The following is a 24,756-nucleotide window of genomic DNA, read 5'->3' as shown; positions in this document are numbered from 1 at the left end:
AAGAATACTGCTCTGAGAGGGTACATCCTCCTCCATGCTCCTGATGACCACTGTACACACCTTCATGGGAACACATCTTGGCTGCAGTGATTCCTTTACAGGTTTCTCCACCAGCAGGATGGAAACCTCTCTGGGGCAGGGACTGTGTATGTGCGGCATCCCCAAGAGCCTGGCACCAGGAGACACCTTACCCATTAGGACCTTGACGTTCTCCCAGCAGCAAATCCCCAGTTTTCTACGCTAGACTTCTGATTTACTGCTCACCACAGTGCCTTTTATCCATCCCAGATGGAAATGGGCTCATAAAGAGAATCTGAAGGAACTGCCCATTCATTCAGCACTATGCTATGTACTGAGAATATTTAGCAGCCCTGAACTCAGGGGTCAATGTCAGGAAGATCTTCAGGTCACTGAAATATCCCCTAATGCCATCTTGCCATCTCAGGGAAGTGAAGCACCACCCTACCCCAGCCCTACAAGTTGAAAGCCACCAGGCTAAGGTATTTTCAAGGCAATTATTACCGAGAGATTCAATATGCTCCCCAAATTGGTTTTTGTCTCTAGTCTTAAAACTTAAATCCAAGTTCTGTTCTAAGCCTTTGAAGTACAATGGAAGGTACAGAAGTTCTAGATGTAGGACAAACTTGTTTTCAGATTTTTAGATCTGCTACTTAATTACTTGATTAAGTAATTATAAGACACATTAATAAGTAATAATAAGACACATTATGTTATGCACTGGAACTTATGAAAAGGGAAAACAGTACTTCCTTTCGTCCATGTGATGCCAAAACTGCTGACAACATAGATACCTCCATCCATTTCTCTGAAATGTACTAACTTGGAGTCCTGCTTGGGTTTGCCAATATATTATAAAATGAACCTTCTGTTCAAGATAATCTAGAATGTTTTTCTTCCCCAGATCCTTGAGGTTCCCTCCTTTCCCCTTCTGCTTAATGCACATCTGGGGTTCATCATATTTCCAAGTTTTCCTAAGATTCCCTGGATCCCTTTTCAGTGATGTACTATATCCACCCCTATTGTCTCAGCTCCTAACCCTCCAGAATGTTTCTCTCCTAAGTCTCTGAGAAGATCAGATGTTTCTCTCTGGTCCTTTAAAGTTTAAAGTTGTTTCTATGACTATTTGGAATCCCCCAAATTGGAAATTTCCCAAGGGCACACACATCTGTTTTTATTGTATATTCCCATGGCAACCATGCATTCAATATATACAGTTTATGATTATGCATCACAAATGTGGACATAGCTTCTCATTTATATGTATTTTTAAACTATGTAAGCATTTCATGTGTGTATTTTTTCTTTTTGTGTCCCTTTCATTTTAGTTCACTTCAAATTATAGGGAGTAATTCTGACATTGAATTCTCTCCACAAAATGACTAATTTTAGACCATCTGCAATTAACTGTTAATAAATGCTTCAGGCTTTTTGGCAGTGGTTGTAAGCTTAGCCTAAGGCACTGACTTCTAGTCACACAGAATTCTAGAATCAGACTGTATTGCTAGAAAGGATTTCAGAGGTCATCTAATCCATAATCCATTTCACCTTTTCAAGAACCTGAGGTTCAGGGAGCTTAAAAATCTTACCCCAAATCACATAGCTGACTAATAATCAAACCAGGAGTAGAACCTGAGTCTACTCACCAGTATTCTTGCATTTTTCCCAATATCTCACTCCGCCTCAAGCTTTGCTTATTCTAAATTTAGAAATGTTAGAGATGTGAAGCATTTCTAGTCTTTGCAATGAGAAATGCAGAAATCTGTGTTTGTGGCATTATTGCTCTACTTACATAACTCAAGTATAATTTTTGGGTTGGAGATGGTTAACAATTCAACACCTTTTAAAGTTGTGACCAGAAAATGATTACTGAATACATAACACAGTGTGAGCTAATTAAAAGGTATTCACTGTGCTGCTACAAACTACTAAAAGTAATAATAAAAATGACTGTGAAGCACTGTCTTTGCAAAGTGCTATAGGGATCCAACTCCCTAGTCTTAGAGTGAACAGATGCAAAGGTATTATTAGTAATATAACATGCTCAACTTGGCATGAGACGAAAAAATGCTGAAGACAGGTAGATTTGACTCCAAAAGGACATACAGGAGGGTGGGATTTAATGGAAGAAGGAAATTGAGTTTCTTGGTGCCCACTGTGATTTCCTGAGCTCACTGTGCTCCATCCATCAGACCAGCACAGATGCGAAGGTACCAACATGGCTAGGTTCCTTCAGCAAAACAGCCCAGGATGTCCGAGGCGGACCGCAGGGGCACACAACTGGATAGGCCTTGGGTGGTCAGAGCTCTGCCCTTGCCTCCATGGCCAGCCTCCTCTCAGTGTGAGGGGCTTGAGCATGGGGCATTTCCCAGAGCAAACTCAGAGGCACTATCCCCTAGTGAACGAAAAGCGGCACGCTCCAATAGCAGCAGCTGGCTTTGGAGAAAAATGCCATCACTGTCTCCTGACCGACTTCCAAGGGCTGCCATTCTTTCTTTCCAGAGCTGAGCCGATTTTCGGCGGCGCCCACCCCCCCGCGGGCCCCCAGAGCCTCCCCTCTGCCGGCCCCGTCCCCGCCCTCCCGCGCACCAGCTCAGCGCGCCCGCCGCCGGGAGCCCCGACTACAATGCGCCAGGCGAGCTGCCCCAGCTGCTCCGGCTCCCGCCCGGGTAACCACAGCAACCGCGGGCTCCAGGAATGCGCACTGATTGAAGGCCCAGCTTCCTCCCACAGTGATGAGCAACAAGTGAAGCAAAAATAGTGAGGCGGGATAAAGGCTTCGACGGAAGAAGGGGGGAGGGGACAGCAGCCACAGCTCGGGCCGGGTGGCTGTGGGTGAGGGGAGGGCAATGAGTGCCTTCCAGACTTCGTTTGTTCTCTTAACAACCCAGGGCAGTGAAGGGCCTAAACGCCCTTTACCCTTCAGAAATCTTCGCACACATTTTTCAGTGAACAAGTAGCACCGCAAACCACCACCTCTTTGCTTGCTTCTACTAAATGGATGGAGACGTACACAGTCCTGTAAAAGCGAAAGTGTTAGTTGCTCAGTGGTGTCAGACTCTTGGTGACCGCATGGACTGTAGCCCACCAGGCTCCTCCATCCATGGAATTCTCCAGGCAGGAATATTGGAGTGAGTTGTCATTCCCTTCTCCAGGGTATCTTCCTGACCCAGGGTCTCCTGCATTGGCAGGAGCTACCAGGGAAGCTGGTGCACATCCATAGACTCCCTAATTAGAATGCCTGCTAACATCCTGGGGTCAGCAGGTGAAGGTGAGCTGAAACTAATTTGCTCCCAGCTCCTCTGGCTCTTCTGTTCTCTATAATCAAAAAAGAAAGAAAAAAAAAACCTTCCTGGTGATCATGTCTAAAGGTGGGATGATCATCACACCTGTATGTCTGTTGTCTTGATATTAGTTACTTAAAGTCTCCCCTTTTTACTCTCAAGAGTATCTTAATTTGGACAAGAAATTATAAGGTTGTCCTATCTAAGGTCTTTCCAAGTCCATCCAGATCCTAATCCAAGTCTTAGGCATTCCCCAAACCCTTCCAGCCTTCATCGAGTGGCTTGTATGACCTAATCCTTGTATGTAGGTCAGATAGCAAACACTGTATTTAACTGACAAACGGGCTTTCAACAGCTACCAAAACATAGCAACCAAAAGATTGCATGCTGGGACAGAACACCCTGAAACCCACTAGCAGGAAGATTCCCACGGGGCTGATTAGGGTCACCACTGCACAGCGCCGCACAGATGTCATCGGGAAAAACATGAACCTATTAGTAACAGGATCGCCAATTCAGATGGCTCATTAAAAGCCTCTGCCTACGGACCAGGCTAAAGGAAAATCGGCTCTCTAGGACGAGTCCCGGAACACAGAATTCCCTAGAGTGTTCCCTCAGAGGGGGGTGGCAATCTGCAAATGAGGCGTGGGGGACGGGAAGAAGTAGGAGAAGGAAACTGACATCTTGCTGTTGCTGTTTAGTCATCAGTTGTGTCCACCTCTTTGGTGACCCCCGTCTGTAGCCCGCCAGGCTCTTCCGTCCATGGGCTTTCCCAGGCAAGAATCCTGGACAGTGAATCGCCATTTCCTTCTCCAGGGGATCTTCCCAACCCAAGGATCAAACTTCCCAACCCAAGTCTCCTGCATTGCAGGCGGATTCTTCACTGCTGAGCCACCAGGGAAGCCCCGAACTGACATTTACTGAGTTTGTGTTCTGTGCTATTTAATCCTCACATAGGTTTTCCATGTTAACTTTTGTTTTTCCTCCCTCATTTTTACAGATAAGGAAACCATGACTCATCAACATTTAGTTATTAAAGGTTACATGGCTGCACTGAATCCACATAAATGTGACCCCCTCAAAGCCCATGCTCTTCACAGTGGACCATATCCAGTATCCAGATTGACCTTTGATCAAGATCAGGGTTTTGCAACCTTATCACTATTCACATGTGGGGACAGATAATCCTTTGTTGGAGGTGGGAGGACTGTTCTGTGCATTGTGGGATATTCAGCACTCTCCTTGGTTTCTACCCGCTAGATGCCATAGCATCCCACAAGCTGTGATGACCAAAATGTTTCCAAATATTGCCAAATATCTTCTGGGGGGCAAAAGTGGCCCCTCTTGTGAATCAGTAGCCTAGATATTTAATATCAATACACCTTTTAACTTTTCTTGTATTGTTCTCTCATTGCCTCAGAAATATAATATTTATCTTTATCAAAAGATGGTAATTTATATAGGGACAGAACAGTGCCTTTTATTTATTTTGTATCCTCCCTGTGTTAGGGACATAGTATGCAAAAAAGACTGGTTCAAAGTTAAATCATAATGCAAATACAAGTCACACTTGAAGCAAAACTGACTCCATTCCATGATGCTCATCAAAGAACAAGGTGGTGCTTGCGCAGTAGAGAGGTGTGAAGGCCATCAGAGGCTTCTTGCAAAGAGTGAAATGCATGAACCCCAGTCGCTGGAGCAACCACAAACCCCACTCCACTCCTCAGATGGTAGAAGGCTCACTGACAGCCATTAAACAGAATCAACTTCTTATTGACGCCTGGCTGATTTTTCTGCCTCTTCCTTCTTCTCCACTCCTTCAACACATTACTCTGGTTCTTCTCAAAACCAAGATCAACAGAGGCATGTAGGTAAGCTCGGGACAGAGTAGGCCAGAATTAAGAGAGAGGGCTGGGAGAAAAGTCAGTGGATCTGGGTCCTAAAAAGCTCTCTCCCGGTATTAGTTCTGTGTCTCCGCTTTCATGGCAGCCAGAGCAGTTATCTCGACTCTTCTGGAAATCTGAAGATGGATAGGATAGGTCCACCTTCCAAGAGGAATCAACTCCACTTTAAGTTTTTCATTTGAAACCAAAATAGCTGAAATATAATCGAGTCTACAAATGAAAATGTAGAAATGGTCCAAATGGAAGATGTTCCAAAGGAGTAACCTCCAGATTTATGGCTAGAGCGTGGCTGTAATTAATTCCTTCTCTCCTTTTGGCCAGGAGTAAACTTTTCTTCTCCTCCAATTCTTTTCTCCTCTTCCTCTGTTTGTAAATCTTAGAGAAAAACAGCAGCAGCCACTCTCAGAGATCAAAGTTTTAGCAGGCAACAAAGACCTCTGAGGAGTCTGTTGCCATGGGAACTCTCTGAGCTGAAGCCCTTCTAATCGGCAAATCTCCTTGGTTAGCAGCACGGGCTGGCAGCGAGGAAGAGAAGGGGGAGGGGGAGTCTTGGCAACAGGTAATCTTTCTAAACAGCCAGAACTAATGGGGGAGGGGGGGGGAAGTACAACGGGATTCAAAATGAGGCAGCGCAGACAGAGGGGTGAGTGCCTGAGTATTTCTGCACAGCTATAGAAACAGACTCCTATCAAAAATCCCTAAAGTGGATCACTAGTTCTGAGATGTCCCTCCCTAGAATTCCCTGATTTCTCATTATGTTCTTAATGGCTTTTTAATGCTAGTAGGCCAGAAAGTTGATTTTAGACCAGAATAACAATTTCAGGCACAGTACTGTGAATAATTTGATTTTTAAAAAATTTAATGCATGCCTGTTTCTCCACCTCTTGTCGAGGTAATATGTACTGTACTTCAGGATAAATCACAGGAGATGGAAGGAAAAATAGAAGCATGACAGGAAAACATAGGTAATTCTGCTGCATTACCTTCACAGGGAAGAATCAATTCCAACTTAGCGCCTACTCACAAGGACCTGCTGGGAGCAAGCCTATTTCTAGCCTCCTGGAATAGCATTGCATTTGGCCTAAAAAGAAGCAGAAATTGATGAATTCCACAAAATATTAACAGTGTGTGTTTTTGCCCGCCTGGCATTCTTTACTTCTTCATTTGGAAACAAATGTCCATTTCTCTTTATGAAGCTACTCCTTTTCCCTTCAATTCATATGGTTCATTTGGGGCTGGTGGTACCTATATTCCTCTCAGAATGCACAGCCCACCCCCAACAATAGGACTTTGGCTACACTATGGAGAGAGGCAGTTGAGATCAAAGGTGTTAAAGATCTAATAGGGGTCACATTTGGAGGCAGCCTGCTGGAGAATGAGTCTAACACAGAGGAGATGGAGATATTTAAAACATAATCTGGACACTGGAACTCAGCCAGGCTTGAAGTTAGGAACACCCTTGGAATTACTGGTTACGGTAAAGAGTCTGCCTGCAGTGCTGGAGACCCAGGTTTGATCCCTGGATCAGGAAGATCCCATGGAGAAAGAAACAGCAACCCACTCCAGTACTCTTGCCTGGAAAATCTCATGGATGGAAGAGCCTGGCAGGCTACAGTCCATGGGGTTGCAAAGAGTCAGACACGACTGAGCGACTTCACTTTCACTCTTCACTTTCATGCACTGGAGAAGGAAATGGCAACCCACTCCAGTGTTCTTTCCTGGAGAATCCCAGGGACAGGAGCCTGGTGGGCTGCCGTCTATGGGGTCGCACAGAGTCGGACACGACTGACGTGACTTAGCAGCAGCAACAGCAGCAAGCCAAAAAGTTCCCCTAAGACAGTTTGAGAATCTATGCCTTGCAATTAAAAGAGTTCTGAAGAACACAATAGTTAGCTCTGGGTGGTGAATTTTTTAAAAGATATTTTCTTCTCTTGTGTTTTCTGTTTTGTTTGGTTTTTATAACAAAGAGGTATCACTTTCCCTAAAACAGAAGCAGTATTAAACAAAACAGGACAGCAGTATTTGGGCATCACCCTAGATAGAGAATTAATTCTGCAATCTGTGGATATTTTAGATAAAGTCAAAATTATAGAAAGGACGCTAAAGCCATCTTGTTTATCCTGATAACCCAGGCAAGAGAACCTGTTCCATGTTGAAACATGCTCATAAAACAGGCTCATGTACTGTTATTCTTTTCTCAGTCCAGAAGCACAAGTGTTCATTGCGCCATATTTTTACTGGGGCCCTTTCCCTCCTTTTTTATTTTGGCCCTTAAAAAACAAGCTATCACATGAGACATCAGAAAGAAGGGGTCAGGCCCTTACATTGTGCATAGAAAGAAGTAAGAACAAGGCGAGCTGCCTTTAGATTTTAAAATAGCAACTTCCCTACTTGAGGCTTCCTGAATGGTGAAGTCCTTTTCCTGCCAGCTGGAGCTGCCCAGGGGGACTTTATTCCTATCCTAACAGTGGCATGGTTCCAGGTTATAAACAGATTGTTCCTGATCCTAGACCAATGTCTAATCTCAGGGTGGCAGATTTTCTGGACACTTCCACCTTCTGTAACTGTCTGCTGGTATGGCCCTACGATCCGAAACATATCTAAATATTTTTAAGGTACCTGTCACTATCATCTCAAGGCACCCTAAACACCACGTGCATTTCTTCAGTATGACTCTACCTTCTGAATCATCAAAAAGATAACAAAGTGTTCAGTTATAGTGTTTGAGTTTAATGGTGAATCAGCGGTTATCCTCGCATTTCTCTAAATCACATCTTTGGATATTTCTGAACCTCTGAAAGAAGCATCAGCAGCAATTCGTAGATGGCTCAGATGTTTGGGGAGAGAAGGTAGGTCATACTCAGTGGGGAGGACGCAGTGCAGACAAGGACAACTCTGTCTTTGAAGTGAGGGCCTAGGTTAATGATTATAGGCCGTTTCACTGAGAAATGAAATGAAGCACTAAAGCAAATCTGGGACAAGTAAAAACCATTACCTAAAGCAGCAGTTACATTTTTGAAAACATGATTGATGCCAGGGAGCATTCTATAGCTTCGTAATATAGACAGGTTGTGTAGTATTGTGGCTTCAACCATATTTCCTGATGGTTCTGTCACTAGGAAAAATTTAAATACCTAGATAAAGAATCATGACCAATGAGATTAAACGATGTTATATCTCACTTGAGACTGTAAACATTTATTGTATTAACACTTCATAAGTCAACAAATACATACGCAGCATTGACTAATATTTAAGACATACAAAGTAAGTATTAGTTACAGATTCTGCCCATTTATCATTTAAAAAAACATTCACTTAAACTTCTTTATTCTAGAAACTCTGCAAACCAGTGCAAATAGATGAATGAGAACTGGTCCTGGCCATTGAAGAGCTCATGTTCCAGTGCTACTGAGAAGGGTCCAGTGTTGTAAGGGAAATTAAGACAAATATACACGCAGTACCAATGTCACCACTCACATGAAGTCAAACCAGAATATAAGACTGATAAGGTTCTGTCCTTGGCCCTTTTCACTTCATATAATCTTTTTGGGTGACTCATCTATTCTTTCATGGTTGTGACTATCATTCATGACTCTCAAATCTATTATCTCTAATCCCTGTTTTTCCACTGAATTCCAGACCATATTTCTAATTGTCATCAAGACATCTCACACTCCATGTATTAAGAACCAAACTCATTCTCCTGCCTCTCTAACCTGGTTTCCAATCCGTAGCCTCTCTCTTGGTTGACAGAACAGTTGGCTACCCAGTTAACGATAAATCATGGTGTCCTTTTGACTCAATTCCTCGCTCTCAGAATCCATCACTTCCCTCTCAGAAATGTTTCCATGCTGTCTGTTCTCAGTTCATTACTCTGGTTCAGAGTCTCATGCCCTTTCACGCATGCTGCTGCAGTACCCCCTAACTGACCCCTCTGTTCTAGTACTCCTCTCTAATGTATTGTCTACCCTGCTACTTTTATTCTGATCCTGAAATCTAATTTCATTGCTCTGTGGTGGCTTCTTCACTGGCTCCCCAAAGTCTTCAGATGGAACACAAAGTTCTTAGTCTGACATATAAGACACTTCATAACCTTGCTCCATTAACTTTTCCAACTTTACCTTTGTGAGTATAATGAAAAAAACAAATTCTTCTTAACTTTGCCTCTGATTTATTCCTTTAACTATCTCCCTTACTAATTGGTCATCTGAAATTCTACAGTTTTCTATTCCTCATGCTGTGAGCATCCTCTAAGAAGAGCTCGTTCCAGTTCCTACAAGCCTCCATCAGGTTTCCTCTTATTCTTGTGGAATCAGTTCTTTTAACACTGACCTACCACAGAAGACCACAGTGCATCCCCACTGGCTTCCTTTTGAGTGAATGCTATCCTGCATGTTCTTGTGAGCAACCTGTAACCCTTTTATCTCTGTCATGAGGACTGAATTACCGGGAAGTCATTTTCTCATTTATCAGAGTAGTCACATCACTCATATTCATCTACTTTTTAAACCAATAATTTTAAATTAGAAATAAAGCTAAAAAATAAGTGAGTTGAACACCTTTTCCTATAAATACCTGATACAATAACTCAAAAGAAATCTTCCACCTTCTTAAGGACATAGAAATTAATACTCCTAAGAACATTGCATCTTCAGATGTCTCTCTGATTGTTAACAGTCCTTTATCCTGAGACAGACTCCCTCCCTTTGTAACTTCCACTCCTGGGTCTAGTTTTACCTAGCTACATAGGGTAAGTTTCCAATCTCTCCTATACAATTTCACTACAGATATCTGGAGAGACTTCACATGCTCCCTTTCCCAACTCCTCTTTCACAAGACCAAATCCTCCCAGTTCCTCCAACTATTCCTCATAGTAAGTTCAGTGACCACAAGCGGCTCATGACAGTTGTAGTCAGCAAACTATGGACCGTTATCTTCCTATTGAGGTCTTTATCTCCTTGAGGTTAACTTCAGAAATCAGGCTGCTCTCTTGGTCTCACATAAAAAGAATACCTCATGAACAGGCCTGCAGGATATAACCACTAAATAATTAGAATTTTAAAAAACTGTGACAAAATTATGGAAGTGAAAAATTCCATAATGGGGTGTCAAGACCAAGAAGATTCAGAATGTTGCATTTGGAAAGTAAATACTGCATTCAGAAAATTCTCCTACATTTCAGACTAACACCTTTAATTAACTAACACAACCAGTGTTGCCCTAAAAAGTTTACATGGCAAATCTACCATGCTTTGAACATTTCTAATTAATGTGGGATACTGGCTTCCCCAGTGGCTCAGTGGAAAAGAATCTGCCTGCAATGCAGGAGACGAAGCAGGAGTCCCGGGTTGGATCCCTAGGTCAGGAAGATCCCCTGGAGAAGGAAATGGCAACAGACTCCAGTATTCTTCTCTGGGAAATCTCATGGACAGAGGAGCCTGGTGAGCTACAGTCCCTGGGGTTGCAAAAGAGTCGGACACAACTTAGCGACTAAACAACAACAATAGCAGAATGACGTGTTTCTCCTCCCTAAGAACTCCACTGTGTATCTGTTTATCTCACAAATGTGCTGCTTCTATCTGATTTGCAGCATCCACATTTGGTCTTTCTGATCCCTTTTTAGGATAACACTAATTTTTCTTATCTTTTCTCCCATCATTGCTGACCCTTTTCATCCGAGCCTTCCTTTCACCCCACTTTTGGTCCTGAGGATAGCATCTTTGCCCAAGTTACCCTGTATGTTTCAAACCAGAGGAATGCCCTTCATATACTTCAGCACATCCTCTAATGACAAGGCTTTCACTCTATTATTTCCCCACATTTGCAGAACTGGGACCAAATTATTTCAAGTGGTTTTTACCTGGCCTCCTTTTCCTTCACAAGCAATTACTTTGCTGCAAATGGTTGCACTGGCCAAATAACTTGTGTTCACAATTAGCTAATTGCAGGCTCAATGAGCCGCTTGTTCCTTCAAACCTGACCATTAGAGTTGTGTTATTAGGCAGAAATTTATCTTTTTATTTCCTACAGATTTACAGAGGCACAGCAGATCCTGAATCTGACTGTCCTGTAGTCTTTTACAATGTCAATATAAACCTCTTACATTTTTATTTCCTCTTGAATGTATGTCATATTTCCCGTTCTTTTACAGATCACAGCAGTTATTCATTGCAGCATGCCAGGCTCCTCTGTCCTTCACTATCTCCCAGGATTTGCTCAAATTCATGTGCTTTGAGTCAGTGATGGTACCTAATCATCTCACTCTCTGCTGCTCCCTTCTCCTCTTGCCTTCAGTCTTTCCCAGCATAAGGGTCTCTTCCCATGCCTCGGCTCTTCACATCAGGTGGTCAGTGTATTGGAGCTTCAACATCAGTCCTTCCAGTGAATATTCAGGGTCGATTTCCTTTAGGATTGACTGGTTTGATCTCCTTTCAGTCCAAGGGACTCTCAAGAGTTTTCTCCAGCACCACAATTTGAAAGCATCAATTCATTGATTATTATTAAAGGGTTAATAATTAATAGTTACCTCAGTCCATTTTGTAAACTGTAAAATTAAGGCAACAGTAAACCTGATTTGCCAGTCATGATAGAGTAAAACTAAAAATCCTAAGTAGAAAATTCCATTTTCTCCCTGGGCACTGAATTTCTCACAGCAGGTAAAAATTAACCTTTAATTTTGTTTGCCCTAAAAGAAAGCACCTTATTTATGCCCCCAAATTGTTATCACCTGGTTTCTTAGACGCTACAAAAAATGTAATTTCTTTTGAAAATCACTTCAAGGATGTACATTTTATCCTACAGTTAATGTTGTTTCTTAATTTCTGTATGTTTTATTCCAATTTTCTTGTTCAACTAACATTTATAGAGCATGAAATATGTGCTCAGTTCTTCAGTTTCATACAAGGAGGTCATTTCCCACTGACATTCTTCTAATCCACAAAACAGAAAAGTAGCCAAAAGTAATGAGTTTTCACTTATGAGGGAATTAATATTAATAAGGATTAGATTATATTTGCTTTGAGACTAATTCAGGCACTTTTAGCTTTCAAGAAATTTGCCCTCCAATTAAACACTAGTAGGTCTACCCCAGAGCTCTTTTCACTGGGTACCTTTTATTATTAAAAGTGCACAGCCATCTTTCCTTAGGATTGCCTTAAGGGGAGATAATTGAATGATGGGAAAAGATTCCCAGAGGCCTCAAGAGATCCTAACACACCAGTGAATTCCTGTCTCTACCCTGCTTCAAAGGTGTCTGGCATTTTCCTCACTAGTAGCGTACGTAAAGAATAAGCAGAAAGAAATCAGGGTTAAAGGTACAAGTGGAAAGGAGGAGAAAAAAACTAAGAAAGCAGAAGAAACATTTAGGCAATGCGAAAAAGGGGATCATAGCAGCCAAGAAACAAAATATAACAAATACGGCTACTGCTCATAGAGACCATATTCTAAAATCAGTTTGTGCACCAAAGATAAAGCCTGTGTGTGCCACCTGTTGATACATGCAGGGAGAAGTGAGAAGAAGGAGCAGTGCAAGCGGGCTAAGATGAAAATATTGCTGAGGGCTGTCACCTACCCAGCACCAGTACCTCCACGGAATCCTCGTTCTTGCCCTCCAGGTCATCAGGGGTGGTGATGATGCAGTAATACAGTCCGCTGTCTCCCCACATGAGTTTTCCAATTTGAAGATCTGCATCTGTTATCACAAAGAGAAGGACCTGGTTCTAAATTCTGTCCTTTGAAGAAAAAAGCAACAGAGGGTGGGTGGAAGTGGGGTGCTTCTGGGTGTCTGCAGTGTTCTATTTTTTTACCTGAATGGTGGTTGACATGATGTTTGCTTACTGAAAACAAACAAACAACAAAGCAATAGTAAAAACTAGCATCCCTAAGGCGAGAGAATTCACACCCAGAAACTGGTCTAGTTGCAGGCTGGTTTCAGGAATAGAACACTTGCTTTCAACCAGGCTTACAGAGGCCCCTGAAAACCAAGTGAATTCCAGAATTAACCTGGACTCCTGGAAATAAGCTGAGTTCACAGGAAGTGAAAAGTGTTAGTCACTCAGTCGTATCTGATTCTTTGCAACCCCATAGACTGTTAGCCTGCCAGGCTCTTCTGTCCATGGGATTTTCCAGGCAAGAATACTGGAGAGGCTTGCCATTTCCTTCTCCAGGGGATCTTCCCAACCCAGAAATGGAAACCGGGTTTCCTGCATTGCAGGCCGAGTCTTTACTGTCTGAGCCACCAGGGAAGCCCGACAGGTTCACAGGAGTTCTTCAAAATTCCAAGAATCAAGTAGGTCATACCAGACTTTGGACCTTCTCTTCTCCAAAGCTTTAGGGACCAGGAGAAAGAGTGGAACAGATGCAAAACTGCCTGGGACTTGGGCTGTGCACCAACCTGGCTCTGCACTTAGACACATCATCCCTTTCCCAGCAGAGAACTTCTTAGGGAAGTTTACTTTCTGAGTCAAGGGCAATAAAGGCTGGTGTCAGGTGTAAAGTATTTGACTGAGAACGCTTTCACTAGAACCCATTTCAATTCAGTGCTGATAATAAATTTATTATAATAATAAATTTATTTAGTTTTTATAATTTATTTATATTTATTAAAATATGTTTATATTTATAAATATATAAATAAATATTTATATTTATAAATATATAAATAAATATTTATATTTATAAATATATAAATAAATATAAATGTTTATATTTAATAAAATTTATTAAAATTATTTATATTTTATAATTTATTTGTTTTATTATAATAATAAATTTATTATCAGACTAAAGGTCAAGCTCATGAAAGCTTCTTGATGCTATCATCTCCCATAAAATCAAAGTCTTGAGAGACTGAAAGGGTGCACGGCCGACATCCTCTTGCACCTGTGAAGAATGAAACCAACCTCCCTCCCATCCCTTAAAAACAGAGGCATTTTTACCGTGAACAATCGTGATCTCTCTGCCCCTGTAGAAATCTCCCAGGGTCACAGTCGAGCCCTGTTTAGAGGCTACCACTCGAACAGTCCTCCTGCTGTCTAAGCAATCCAAGTAAGGGTCCCACTCCAGGTTTCTTTTACTGAGAGACTGGGCCCGTGGAGAGGACATGCCCAGGGACTCCCCCACGCGATCCTGGCAGTAGGACTTGAACTTCCACTGGACGACCGCCGGCTGGCGGGAGGACGTGGAGAAGCGGCAGTGCAGCACCGCGGGCTGGAAGAGCAAGGCCACCTTCCTCTTGTCGGGCACTGTGACCTGGAGGCCTTCAGCCGCGGCTGCAAGACAGAACGGAGACGTCCAAACAGCGTCTGCATCCCGGGCCTCCCCTCACCCTACGCAGGCAGGCCCCTCTGCCTTGCCTTCCTCACCTGTCCCTCGCCTATCACAATGAATAACACAATATCTACCTGGTTGCCCTGTCCGGAAATCTGCACTCATTCCCAATACCCAGTTGGTCACAAAGTCATGTCAACGTGACCTCTTAACATCTTTAATATTTCCATCCCCCTCTTTAACCCCACTACCACTGCTTCCATGCATGTTCTCCTCATTTTTTGCCTATAATTTTGCAATAATCTCTTGTCTGGTCTCTCCACCTGCAGTTGCCCACATGCATCCATTCTCCTTGCTATAAGTTCAGGTTATCTTTCTTTCTTTCTTTTTTTTGTTTAGGTTATCTTTCTAAATCTCCTTCTCAAAATCCTTCACTCATCCTCCATGGCCTTTAGAACAAAACCCAAAGTTCTCAGCAAGGCATTTAAGGTGCTTCATTGTCTAATTCCTCCTGAGCCTCACTTCTTGCAGCACCTCTGTTTGAGTATCAACTTCAGAGGACACCAAACTAACAGTTTCCCTAAGTGGGATGTGCTATATCACACCTCTAGATCTTGGCACATAATGTTTCTTGTTTATGGAAAGCCTTTCCCTCACTTATCTTCCTGGGAAACCCTTCCTCATCTTTTAAAACACAGTTCAAAGGCTTCTTGTCAAGCCTTCTCTGACCAGTCAATCTATTTATCACTTCCTCCTTTGTGCCATAGCGTCCCCAGCATTCTCTGCCAGACATTCACTATAACAATTTCGCAAGTTCTTATTTTCACGCCATCAGACTTGTCAGGTCAAGTAAGTAACATGTCTTATTTGGCTGTCCTGGCTCCTGAAGCCCATAGACACTATAAACTGTTTGATAAATGAGGACAATGAATCCAGGAAGTATGAATTTAGGAGAAAGTGACTTCCCTTCTAGCTGGTGACCAAGCAAAGGAGACAGAGATTAAGGGGGAAAGCAGGCTTTGAGAGAAATGGAGAATTTCAGATCAAAAGCAGTAGACCAAGTTCAAAAGCTTTGAAGGTGATCCAAAAAGAGGTGGGGGGAGACTAGAAAGCAGATGAGAAGTTTAAGTGGTTACAAAGATCAATTTGAAGCTTGGTGTCCAAGAAAGAGAGGGAAGTTGCTATGAATGAAAGCCCAGGGGAGTGTTTGAGAGGCAAAGGGCTTCTATGAACTCAATGGTAAGGTCTAGAAACTCCAGACAAAGAGAACATAACTTCTTCAGGTTACTGGGAGAGTTAAGAGTTTCTAGCTTGATCTAATTCTGCTTCGAAACAGAAGCAGAATCATAATGAGAAGCAAAAAAAAAAAAAAAAGGAATATGAATAGAAAGATAGGATAAAGAGGTCCAGAGGTGAAACCAAGAGGCTGCCAAGCCACTTTCAGGTAGCTTGAGGCAAAGAGTTTTACCCTAGAATTACAGGTGGACTTCAGAGGCAGAAGGACTAGTTTCCTAGGGTGGCCTACTGTCCTTCATTACTGCCCATGGTCACGATGACATCCCACAAGGCAAACTCACTCTCACAACCTGAATATGCACTTATTCATGACTCTTTATAGAGTCATGAATAATAGCTTTATAGCTCGCTCAACAAGGGCAAGATACCATATTTGTACTCACTAGTGCCTCTCTTCCATAAAAGCACTGTGAAAACTAGGTTTTAATTCCTGTTAGGAAGAAAAGGTTTCTGCATCCTATGGAATTGGGAAGTGAATACAGCAGAGTATTTAAGATTTAGTGTTTGAACCTTAAGTGCTGGATAGCTACTATAGAATAAATAAAGGAGTGGGCAAGTAAATGAATGAATGACTATTAATATGAAAATTTCTAGGATTTCACATTTATGTTTAAATGACATTAACAGCATAGTATAGTAAAAGAGCATTGGAATCAAAGAGATAAGGCTTTGAATCTCATCTGGCTACACACTAATGGTAAGGCCTAAATGAAGTCTCTTTAAGCAACCTTCACCTAGAAAATGAGCCTCATGTTCCTTAACTCAACAGAGTTGTTAAACCTTCTCTCTCTGGGTGCCTGCAGAGAGAGGACTCTTTAAGAGCGCCTTGACCATGACCCATAGATAGTACATCTCAAAAGAGAGCCCTCCCTTACCTTTTCTGCCTTTCCCCTTGACTCCCACTCAGAGGCTCTTGAATCTTGATGACCATTCATCACCAAAAGGTTTGATTAGAGCCAGATTATGTAGATCAGTGCCATCAAGGGGAAGATAATTCCCATCTGGAAGCTCAAAAAAGAACCTCCTAGGCCCTGCTGCTTCCCTCCACCACCCCCAAATGCTGGTGTCACTGATTCTGTTCTTCCCAACTCACACATCTAGAATCTAGATGAGGAAAAGACGTGTGTGTGTGTGTGTGTGTGTGTTTTTCTTTTTTTAACAGTTTCTCCTTGAATTCTATTGCATTAATTTTTAACCTTGTAATTCTTTAAATCCTTATTCACAGTCTGATTTTCCAGGTAACAAACGGGACAGAGAGGTGAAATGACTTTAGTGAGCAGTCGCTGAGGCTGGATGACCAATCACAGGTATCGACCAATCACAATGCTGGCTGTTAACCAACCACCTTTCTTCTCTGCTACCTATTCAGGCTCTGTTTGGGAAATGAAATATTTCCTAGCCCTTCCAGGATAAATGAAACCAGCAAAGGAGGCAGGTGCAGCACAGAAAGTGTTGGGGGAAGGGTTAAGTATAGGGTTTTCTTCATTAGATGATTACTAAGAATAACCTCCTTCTCAGCTCTGTTCTCTGTTAATGAGATTAACCACTTGACCAAGCCATGGGACACCATTAATTATTATTTTTTAAAATCGTGGACTCCCTTAATTATTAACAGAGGTTAATCAACTCAGTTTATGTGTATGTTTCTTCTGACATACACATAAGCTCGCTTTCCAAAGAATAAAGAATATGTTTTCAGAAACATTTGCCTCTGTATAGCACGACAGCGAAAGGCATGGATTTTAGAGCGAGTCCTCATTTAGAATCCAAGTCTTACCACTTCCTAGCTGCATGACTTGCAGCAGATTACTCCTCTTAGGAGTTTCGGTTTCCTGACTGGTAAAACCAGAATAATAGTATTTTGTGGAGTTGTTTCATGGTGAAATAAGATTTTATCCTAAGCATTTAGGATAATACTAATGTAAAGTAAGCACTCAATAAATGTAGTTGTTGCTGCTGCTGTCAATAACAATCTGTTGACTTCTGTAAAGCCATATAACCGAGAGCTAGGTGAGCACAACAACCGAGAGCTAGGTGGTGTGAGTTATAGGGCAGAATGGGCAGAAACTGTGAAGGAATAGTGATTGCAGACTGGGTAACTCGGTGTTCAACAATGACTGGGCACAACACAGTCGCATTCACACCTTCTAGCAGTTGGAAGCAGGGCACCGCTGAGTGTGTGCACACACACAGACATTTCTACATACGCAGGGATAATGGAAATCCTGGGAGTCTAAGCTAGGGATACATCTGGATAGCTGGAGAGGACAGAACTAGGAATTTCAAGGAAATGTCAGTTTATTGAACATTTTAGGGCCAGAGTGAAGAGTTAGAAAGCTAAAGAAGTCAATCCCTGCATGAGCTCTAGAAGCTTCAAAACTGTAGGATAAACGCCACCAGGTCCCAAGCCTGTCCTGGCCAACACTGTCAGTGGAAATGGGATAGCCCATTTCCACTGGAGGGTGAGGCCTAGAACTGCTCTTCTGGCCCTAATCCTGGGTTCTGGGTGAGGGCTGCAATTCCCACACCCACTGAGCCACATGTCTTTCCCTCAGTCCTGTTTATAATAGGCTGTGTTTCCACCTGGCTTGCAATCCACTGGGACCAAAGCCTTGTCCTGAGATCCAGCCCTGCTTGCTTGGGCCCTGATATAAGGCCCTTCTCCTGAGGACTAGGTTTTGTTTCCAATATACTCACACATGACTGATCTATATCTGAAATTGTAAAGTTGCTATTCACTCAACTTCAAAAAACACCTCTCATGGCATCCCCACTCCTATCCCAGATCAGGCCCCTCAGAGTCATAGCAAGTCTGGATGAAGACCAAGACTGGTGGTCTCCTATGGACACTGAGGTTTAGGCCTGGGAACACTGCCTCTGACTCTAGTTCCCGAGAGATCTGCCTTGGGGCTAGGTTAGTGTCCTGAACTCGAGTCCCACCTCTTATAGATTTTTTTGTTTTTCTATGTCACCACCCGTCAGATGTCAAAAACCTAGTACTTCTTATGCTGGTCTATACAGGCTAATAAGAACATCTTTGAGTGCCAGGTAAATAAACTGAAATTTTTCAGCCATTTTGTAATGTTCACCTGTGCATTTGATCTAAGAAATCTTATTCTCCCATGTTTCTAACTACCAGTTATGTCTCAGACCCTCAACTTCATGAAACCTCATCTGCATGTTTAACAGATACTTCAAATTAGACAGGATTTCCCTGGTGGCTGACGGTAAAGCTTCTGCCTATAATGCGGGAAACCTGGGTTCAATCCCTGGGTCAGGAAGATCTCCTAGAGAAGAAAATGGCAACCCACTCCAGTATTCTTGCCTGGAAAATTCCATGGACAGAGGAGCTTGGTAGGCTACAGTCCATGGGGTCACAAAGAGTAAGACGTGACTGAGCGACTTCACTTTCTTTATTCAAGTTAAACATACATCACTTTCTCTTTTCCCACCTCAACTCTTGCCCATAGCCTGGTCTTCCTTGTCTTTCCAGCTCTTTTGCCAGTACAGCCCTTGTTCTGTCACTGCAGATAGAAACTAAAGCTTTGATCATTTCCTCTCTGTCTCTACCCACTTTCAGTTGTCACCAATTCCAAATCCTTCTCCAATTTGACTCTTCTCTATTCCTAGAGTCATTCCCAGTGGGAATAAATCAGGTGTCTATTCCTCATACCAGGAAATAATTGTGAAAGAATTACTATATATTAGAAATTGTGTTACATGTCATTCATGTAGCATCTTAATTCTCTCAAAAAATCCTATAAAGTAGATATTATCATTACATCCATTTTATAGATGAAGAAACTGACTCTCAGAGAATGTATGTATCTTGCCTAACACATGAGGGTTAGCAAGTGACAGATTTGAAGCTAGGCTTTTATTGTTGTTTAGTCACTAAGTTGTGTTTGACACTTTTGCAACACCATGGACTATAGCCTATGAGGCTCCTCTGGCCATGTGATTTCCCAGACAAGAATACTTGAGTAGGTTGCCATTTCCTTCTCCAGAGGATCTGCCCAACCCAGGGATCAAACCTGGATCTCCTGCATTGGCAGGTGGATTCTTTACCACTGAGACCAGAGAAGCCCCAAACCTAGACTGGGCCCAAAGCTCTTACTAAAGTCCTCATTACCTTCTTGGTTTTATAATAGCCTCTTCAGTGGTCTCCCTACTTCCAGCCTGGTGCACTCCCCACATTTTCTATATCTAGAATATTCTTTCAGAAAAGACAGTCTCCTGCTTTAAGGCTCAAAAGATTCCCCATTCCTTCCAGGATAAGGTCCAAATGCCTTGACATGGCATGTAAGATTTTCTCCATGATTTGGCCCTACACTCGTTCCAGGCAGACTAAGATGTTTTCCATTCTTTTATTATAAACATGTTATTCGCGAGTTTCTGGGAGGTGGACAGAGAGAAGCACTGAGTTTAGGGCATGCACATACATGAGAAGCAGACGCTGGCACAGCGGGAAGGCTGGGACTCGGAACCTGGGCACTGACACCAGAAAGGATTTGTGTTTTGAAGCTCTTATAAAGACATTTACAGAAGTATGGGAAGAATCCATGTTTCATGCTACAAAATAAAATAAGTATCTCCCAAAACTGGAAGGAGACTGCTTAGAGAAGACAGCAAAAGACAGAAAAAGAAGGTAAGTCAAGTAAGGGATCATACTATATAGAACATAACTGTAAAAATTAGGATTCCTGACCAAAAGAAGCACCAGATGATATATTGAAGATTGAAGATTATAGGTGGTTTTCTATATTTGCAAAAGAAGGAGTCATCATTCTTGGATCACCAGACCATTCTTCCAGTTTATACTGTGCCCCTGATCTTCAGGAAAACTGCCCTTGACTATCTAACTCAAATTCATTCAAAAACATGTTTTAAAATACAGTGTTAAGTTCTGGGGAAATAAATTTAAAAGACTGGCTTCTGATCTTGAAAAATTCAATATAAACTTGGTTTCTAACTCTAAGGTCCCTGAGGGCAAGGACCAGGATTTGGTGGATTTCAGTTCAGTTCAGTCACTCAGTCGTGTCTGACTCTTTGCGACCCCGTGGACTGCAGCACGCCAGGCCTCCCTGTCCATCACCAACTCCCGGAGCTTACTCAAACTCATGTACACTGAGTCAGTGATGCCATCCAACCATCTCATCCTCTGTTGTCCCCTTCTCCTCCTGCCTTCAATCTTTCCCAGCATAAGGGTCTTTTCCAATGAGTCAGTTCTTCACATCAGGTGGCCAAAGTATTGGGGCTTCAGCTTCAGCATCAGTCCTTCCAATGAATATTCAGGACTGATTTCCTTTAGGATGGACTGATTAAATCTCCTTGCAGTCCAAGGGACTTCTCAAGAGTCTTCTCCAACACCACAGTTCAAAAGCATCAATTCTTCAGCGTTCAGCTTTCTCTATAGTCCAATTCTCACATCCTTACATGGCTACTGGAAAAACCATAGCTTTGACTAGATGGACCTTTGTTGGCAAAGTAATGTCTCTACTTTTTAATATGCTATCTAGGTTGGTCATAACTTTTCTGCTAAGGAGCAAGCATCTTTTAACCTCATGGCTGCAGTCACCATTTGCAGTGATTTTGGAGCCCCAAAAAATAAAATCTGTCACTGCTTCCACTATTTCCCCATCTATTTGCCATGAAGTGATGGGACCAGATGCCATGATCTTAGCTTTCTGAATGTTGTGTTTTAAGCCAACTTTTTCACTCTCCTCTTTCACTTTCATCAAGAGGCTCTTTAGTTCTTCTTCACTTTCTGCCATAAGGGTGGTGTCATCTGCATATCTGAGTTTATTGATATTTCTCCTGGCAATCTTAATTCCAGCTTGTCCTTCATCCAGGCCAGTGTTTCTCATGATGTACTCTGCATATAAGTTAAATAAACAGGGTGACAATATACAGCCTTGACGTACCCCTTTCCCTATTTGGAACCAGTCTGTTGTTCCATATTCGCTTCTAACTATTGCTTCCTGACCTGCATGCAGATTTCTCAAGAGGCAGGTCAGGTGGTCTGGTATTCCCATCTCTTTCAGAATTTTCCACAGTTCGTTGTGATCCAGACAGTCGAAGGCTTTGGCATAGTCAATAAAACAGAAGTAGATGATGTTTTTCTGGAACTCTCTTGCTTTTTTGATGATCCAATGTTGGCAATTTGATCTCTGGTTCCTCTGCCTTTTCTAAAACCAGCTTGGTGGATTTGGTTGACTCTGTATCCTCATTATACAGCAAGGCCATAAAATTGAGCTGAAGCTCACAACATGTGGAATAGATCAAAGAATGAATGAAGAAATGAATAAGTGAATCCAAAGGGCCTTTCTCAGCAGGTGGTCCTCAGTGCAGAGAATGGATTCTGATCAATAACTAGAAAAGCTGCCTGAAAGTAGAGTGATGAGTGACCGCTCAGAGCAGCAGGCCCCATCTCACTAATCACCAGGGGTGCCTAGTTACCAGGCCCGGGAGGATCAGCCCCAGGTATAGACAGCGCCTCCTTACATATGGCAAAATAAGCTCCTGCCCCAATTCTCATGTAAAAAAAAAAAGGATTCTATACAGGAGGAATTGTGTTCTTGCAAGGATAACAAAAGCAGTATCTACAGCAATGCTGTTCTTATTTTAGCACTTTCTTTTTTTTCAAAGCAAGTCCCTTTTCCCCACTAGTTGTAAGCTATTCCTGCCAGCATTTTTGAGATGCAGATCTATGAGCACAGCCCCATTTTAGAGAAGTAAAGATTGCTGCTGAAGATCATGGAAAATTATTACCACCACAGACTGGCATCTTTAGAAATTTTATATCAAGCTCATCCATCCTTTAACTCTTGAAGCCCTCAGAATTGCCCATTCACCAGCATATCTTGGCTTTCAGAGCCCTGAGTTTTTCTTCATTCAATATGACAATACATATCTTCTTTTTCCTGACTTTAAGTTAGATCTTTAAGGAATTCATATTTTTGTCTTCACATTTTTAATACACTGTCCCAATTTCCTATGACATTGTTTTAGGAACAATTAATAGGCAGGTTTTCTAAGCGTAAGAGATTAATAATGAGTGCTGAAGCATCTCCTCTAGGTTTGGTCCACAGTGTGTCCATCCCTTAGTACTGTCAGCATGGAAAACAAAGCATTTTGGGAAATTCTGACCTACAGGCTCAATTTTTAAAGACGAAACACAACCTGAACCTTTTAACCACCAGAAATAGAAACTATTCATCTTTTGATATAGTTGGGTTATATAATAAAAAATGGCTTTACCAAGAATCATAAACATTCCCTTAGTGCTTGCCTATTTTCTAAGCCTAGTTCTCCAGTTTGCTTATTGGTCCTGCAGGTTAATCAATTTTCTTTCAATAAATTCCTTTCTGTCCAATTGCTTAAATTGAACAGAATCAGTTTCTCTTGTTTGCTACCACAGTACCTAATGGCTTGATCCATTTTAGGGTTAGGGTGACCAGATGTACTATTTAGAGGTTTCTCTTAAAAAATATTTTAAAAATATAACATTCTTTCATGTTTTCTCCCCAAGGGTCCTAAAAAGCATCAGCGTCTCCCCCTTTCTATCGGGCTAAAGTAAACACTGGTGTCACCCTTGCTCAGGTGGGCATTGCTCATGGCCTACTTATTATTTGCTGCCTGTAACTCCGGCCCTTGTGCACACAGAGCTTGCCATTCATTAAGCATATGTCCTGTGTGTCCCACTGAGCCTTGCTTTCCCACTCTCTGCCACCACTGTGCAAATGAAAGCTAGAAGCACATCTTTCTATTTGATTTGCTCATCTTCCAGAGATCTGAAGCAAGCTCATGGGTAATGTCTAGCTGGCTTACATGCTGTTCCAGTTCCTACTAAAAGAGGTCAGTCTACCCTGCACGGCCTAGGAACTGTGGAAGCAGTCCTGATTCAATCAGGTGGGTCAGACTCCTTGGATGGACCAGCCATTTGGGCAGAGAAAGCTCCTGTGAGAGAGCTCTTCTCCACTTTCATCAACTTGTTACCTGTATTTCCAGTTTAGATATCTTACCCAAGCTCCAGACCCAAATATATAACTTCTTTTTCCATCCGGATGTTACACAAGCACCCCAAACTCATCATTCTATAGATGGAGATGCTAACTGTCCACTTCTTTTAGAAACAGAACCTTCCAGGTTTTAATCTGGCCAGCCAAGACAGCCACATATTATATTTCCTAGCCTCCCTGGTAGCTAATTATGGTCATAGGACTAGATTCAGGACTTAGGTGAGGAGGGGTGATGTATGTGATTTCCACGTCACCTCCCTAAAAACAAACTACTTGGTCCTCTGTTTTCCTTGCTTCTACTAGCTGAAAAATACCTATCACTGGAGCAGTCTTGGGAGCCACATATGGGAACAGTAGACTCAGTCCCACTAGTTCTCTTCTGTTATAGGAGAGAGAAAAAAACTATTTTATGTGAGTTTTAAACTATTACTAGGGTCTCTTTGTTATAGCATCTTAGGCTTACTCTAATATAATGCAAAAAACTGAACCTGTATCTCCCTCCCTTACATGTTCCTCCTCCTATATTAGTTCACGTCCATAAATGGCATCCCAGCAATCCCAAGACAGGAACCTGGAGACATCTTTGATACTCTTGTCTTTCAACTTCCACACGCAACCAAGCCAGGATTACTGCCTCCATCTCTTGTCATTGTCTACTCCGGTCATCGTCACTGCACCACCGGAGCTCAGAATCTCATCATGTCTTCCCTCTCTTTCTGCAAGGGTCTTCTAGCTGGTTTTTGCCGCATGTCTGTCTATATCTAATCTACCCTCCACATTGAGGTTCAAATAATATTTCTAAAATGCACATCTGGTCATAGCACTCCTATGCTCTCACGCTTTCAAATACTCCCTGTAGGTGTTCAGAAATACAAGGACTCATTTTAGATGGGGGCACCCTCTTCCATGGGGCTTTCCTGGTGGCTCAGCTGGCAAAGAATCCGCCTGCAATGCAGGAGATTC

At 42.3% G+C, this 24,756-nt stretch overlaps 1 protein-coding gene across 6 annotated transcripts in view; it reads right to left on the bottom strand.

Annotated features, from left to right (window-relative positions):
- Nucleotides 1-24,756, bottom strand: part of ILDR2 (immunoglobulin like domain containing receptor 2) — a 68,459-nt gene that overhangs the window by 33,943 nt on the left and 9,760 nt on the right. For all 6 annotated transcript variants that reach the window (XR_006266112.1, XM_043450273.1, XM_043450295.1 and 3 more), the window contains exons 2-3: nucleotides 14,146-14,478; nucleotides 12,780-12,899 (exon numbers count right to left, since the gene is read on the bottom strand). Coding sequence is in view for 5 of the 6 variants with exons in the window: in XM_043450273.1 (XP_043306208.1) it covers nucleotides 12,780-12,899; nucleotides 14,146-14,478 (453 nt within the window). In the remaining variant the exon portion in view is untranslated. The remainder of the gene's footprint in view (nucleotides 1-12,779; nucleotides 12,900-14,145; nucleotides 14,479-24,756) is intronic.

Source organism: Cervus canadensis, chromosome 2, assembly GCF_019320065.1.
Source record: "Cervus canadensis isolate Bull #8, Minnesota chromosome 2, ASM1932006v1, whole genome shotgun sequence".
Taxonomy (NCBI): Eukaryota; Metazoa; Chordata; class Mammalia; order Artiodactyla; family Cervidae; genus Cervus; species Cervus canadensis.
Note: the sequence above shows the minus strand (reverse complement) of the source record. Positions and strands in the feature narration are given on the sequence as shown.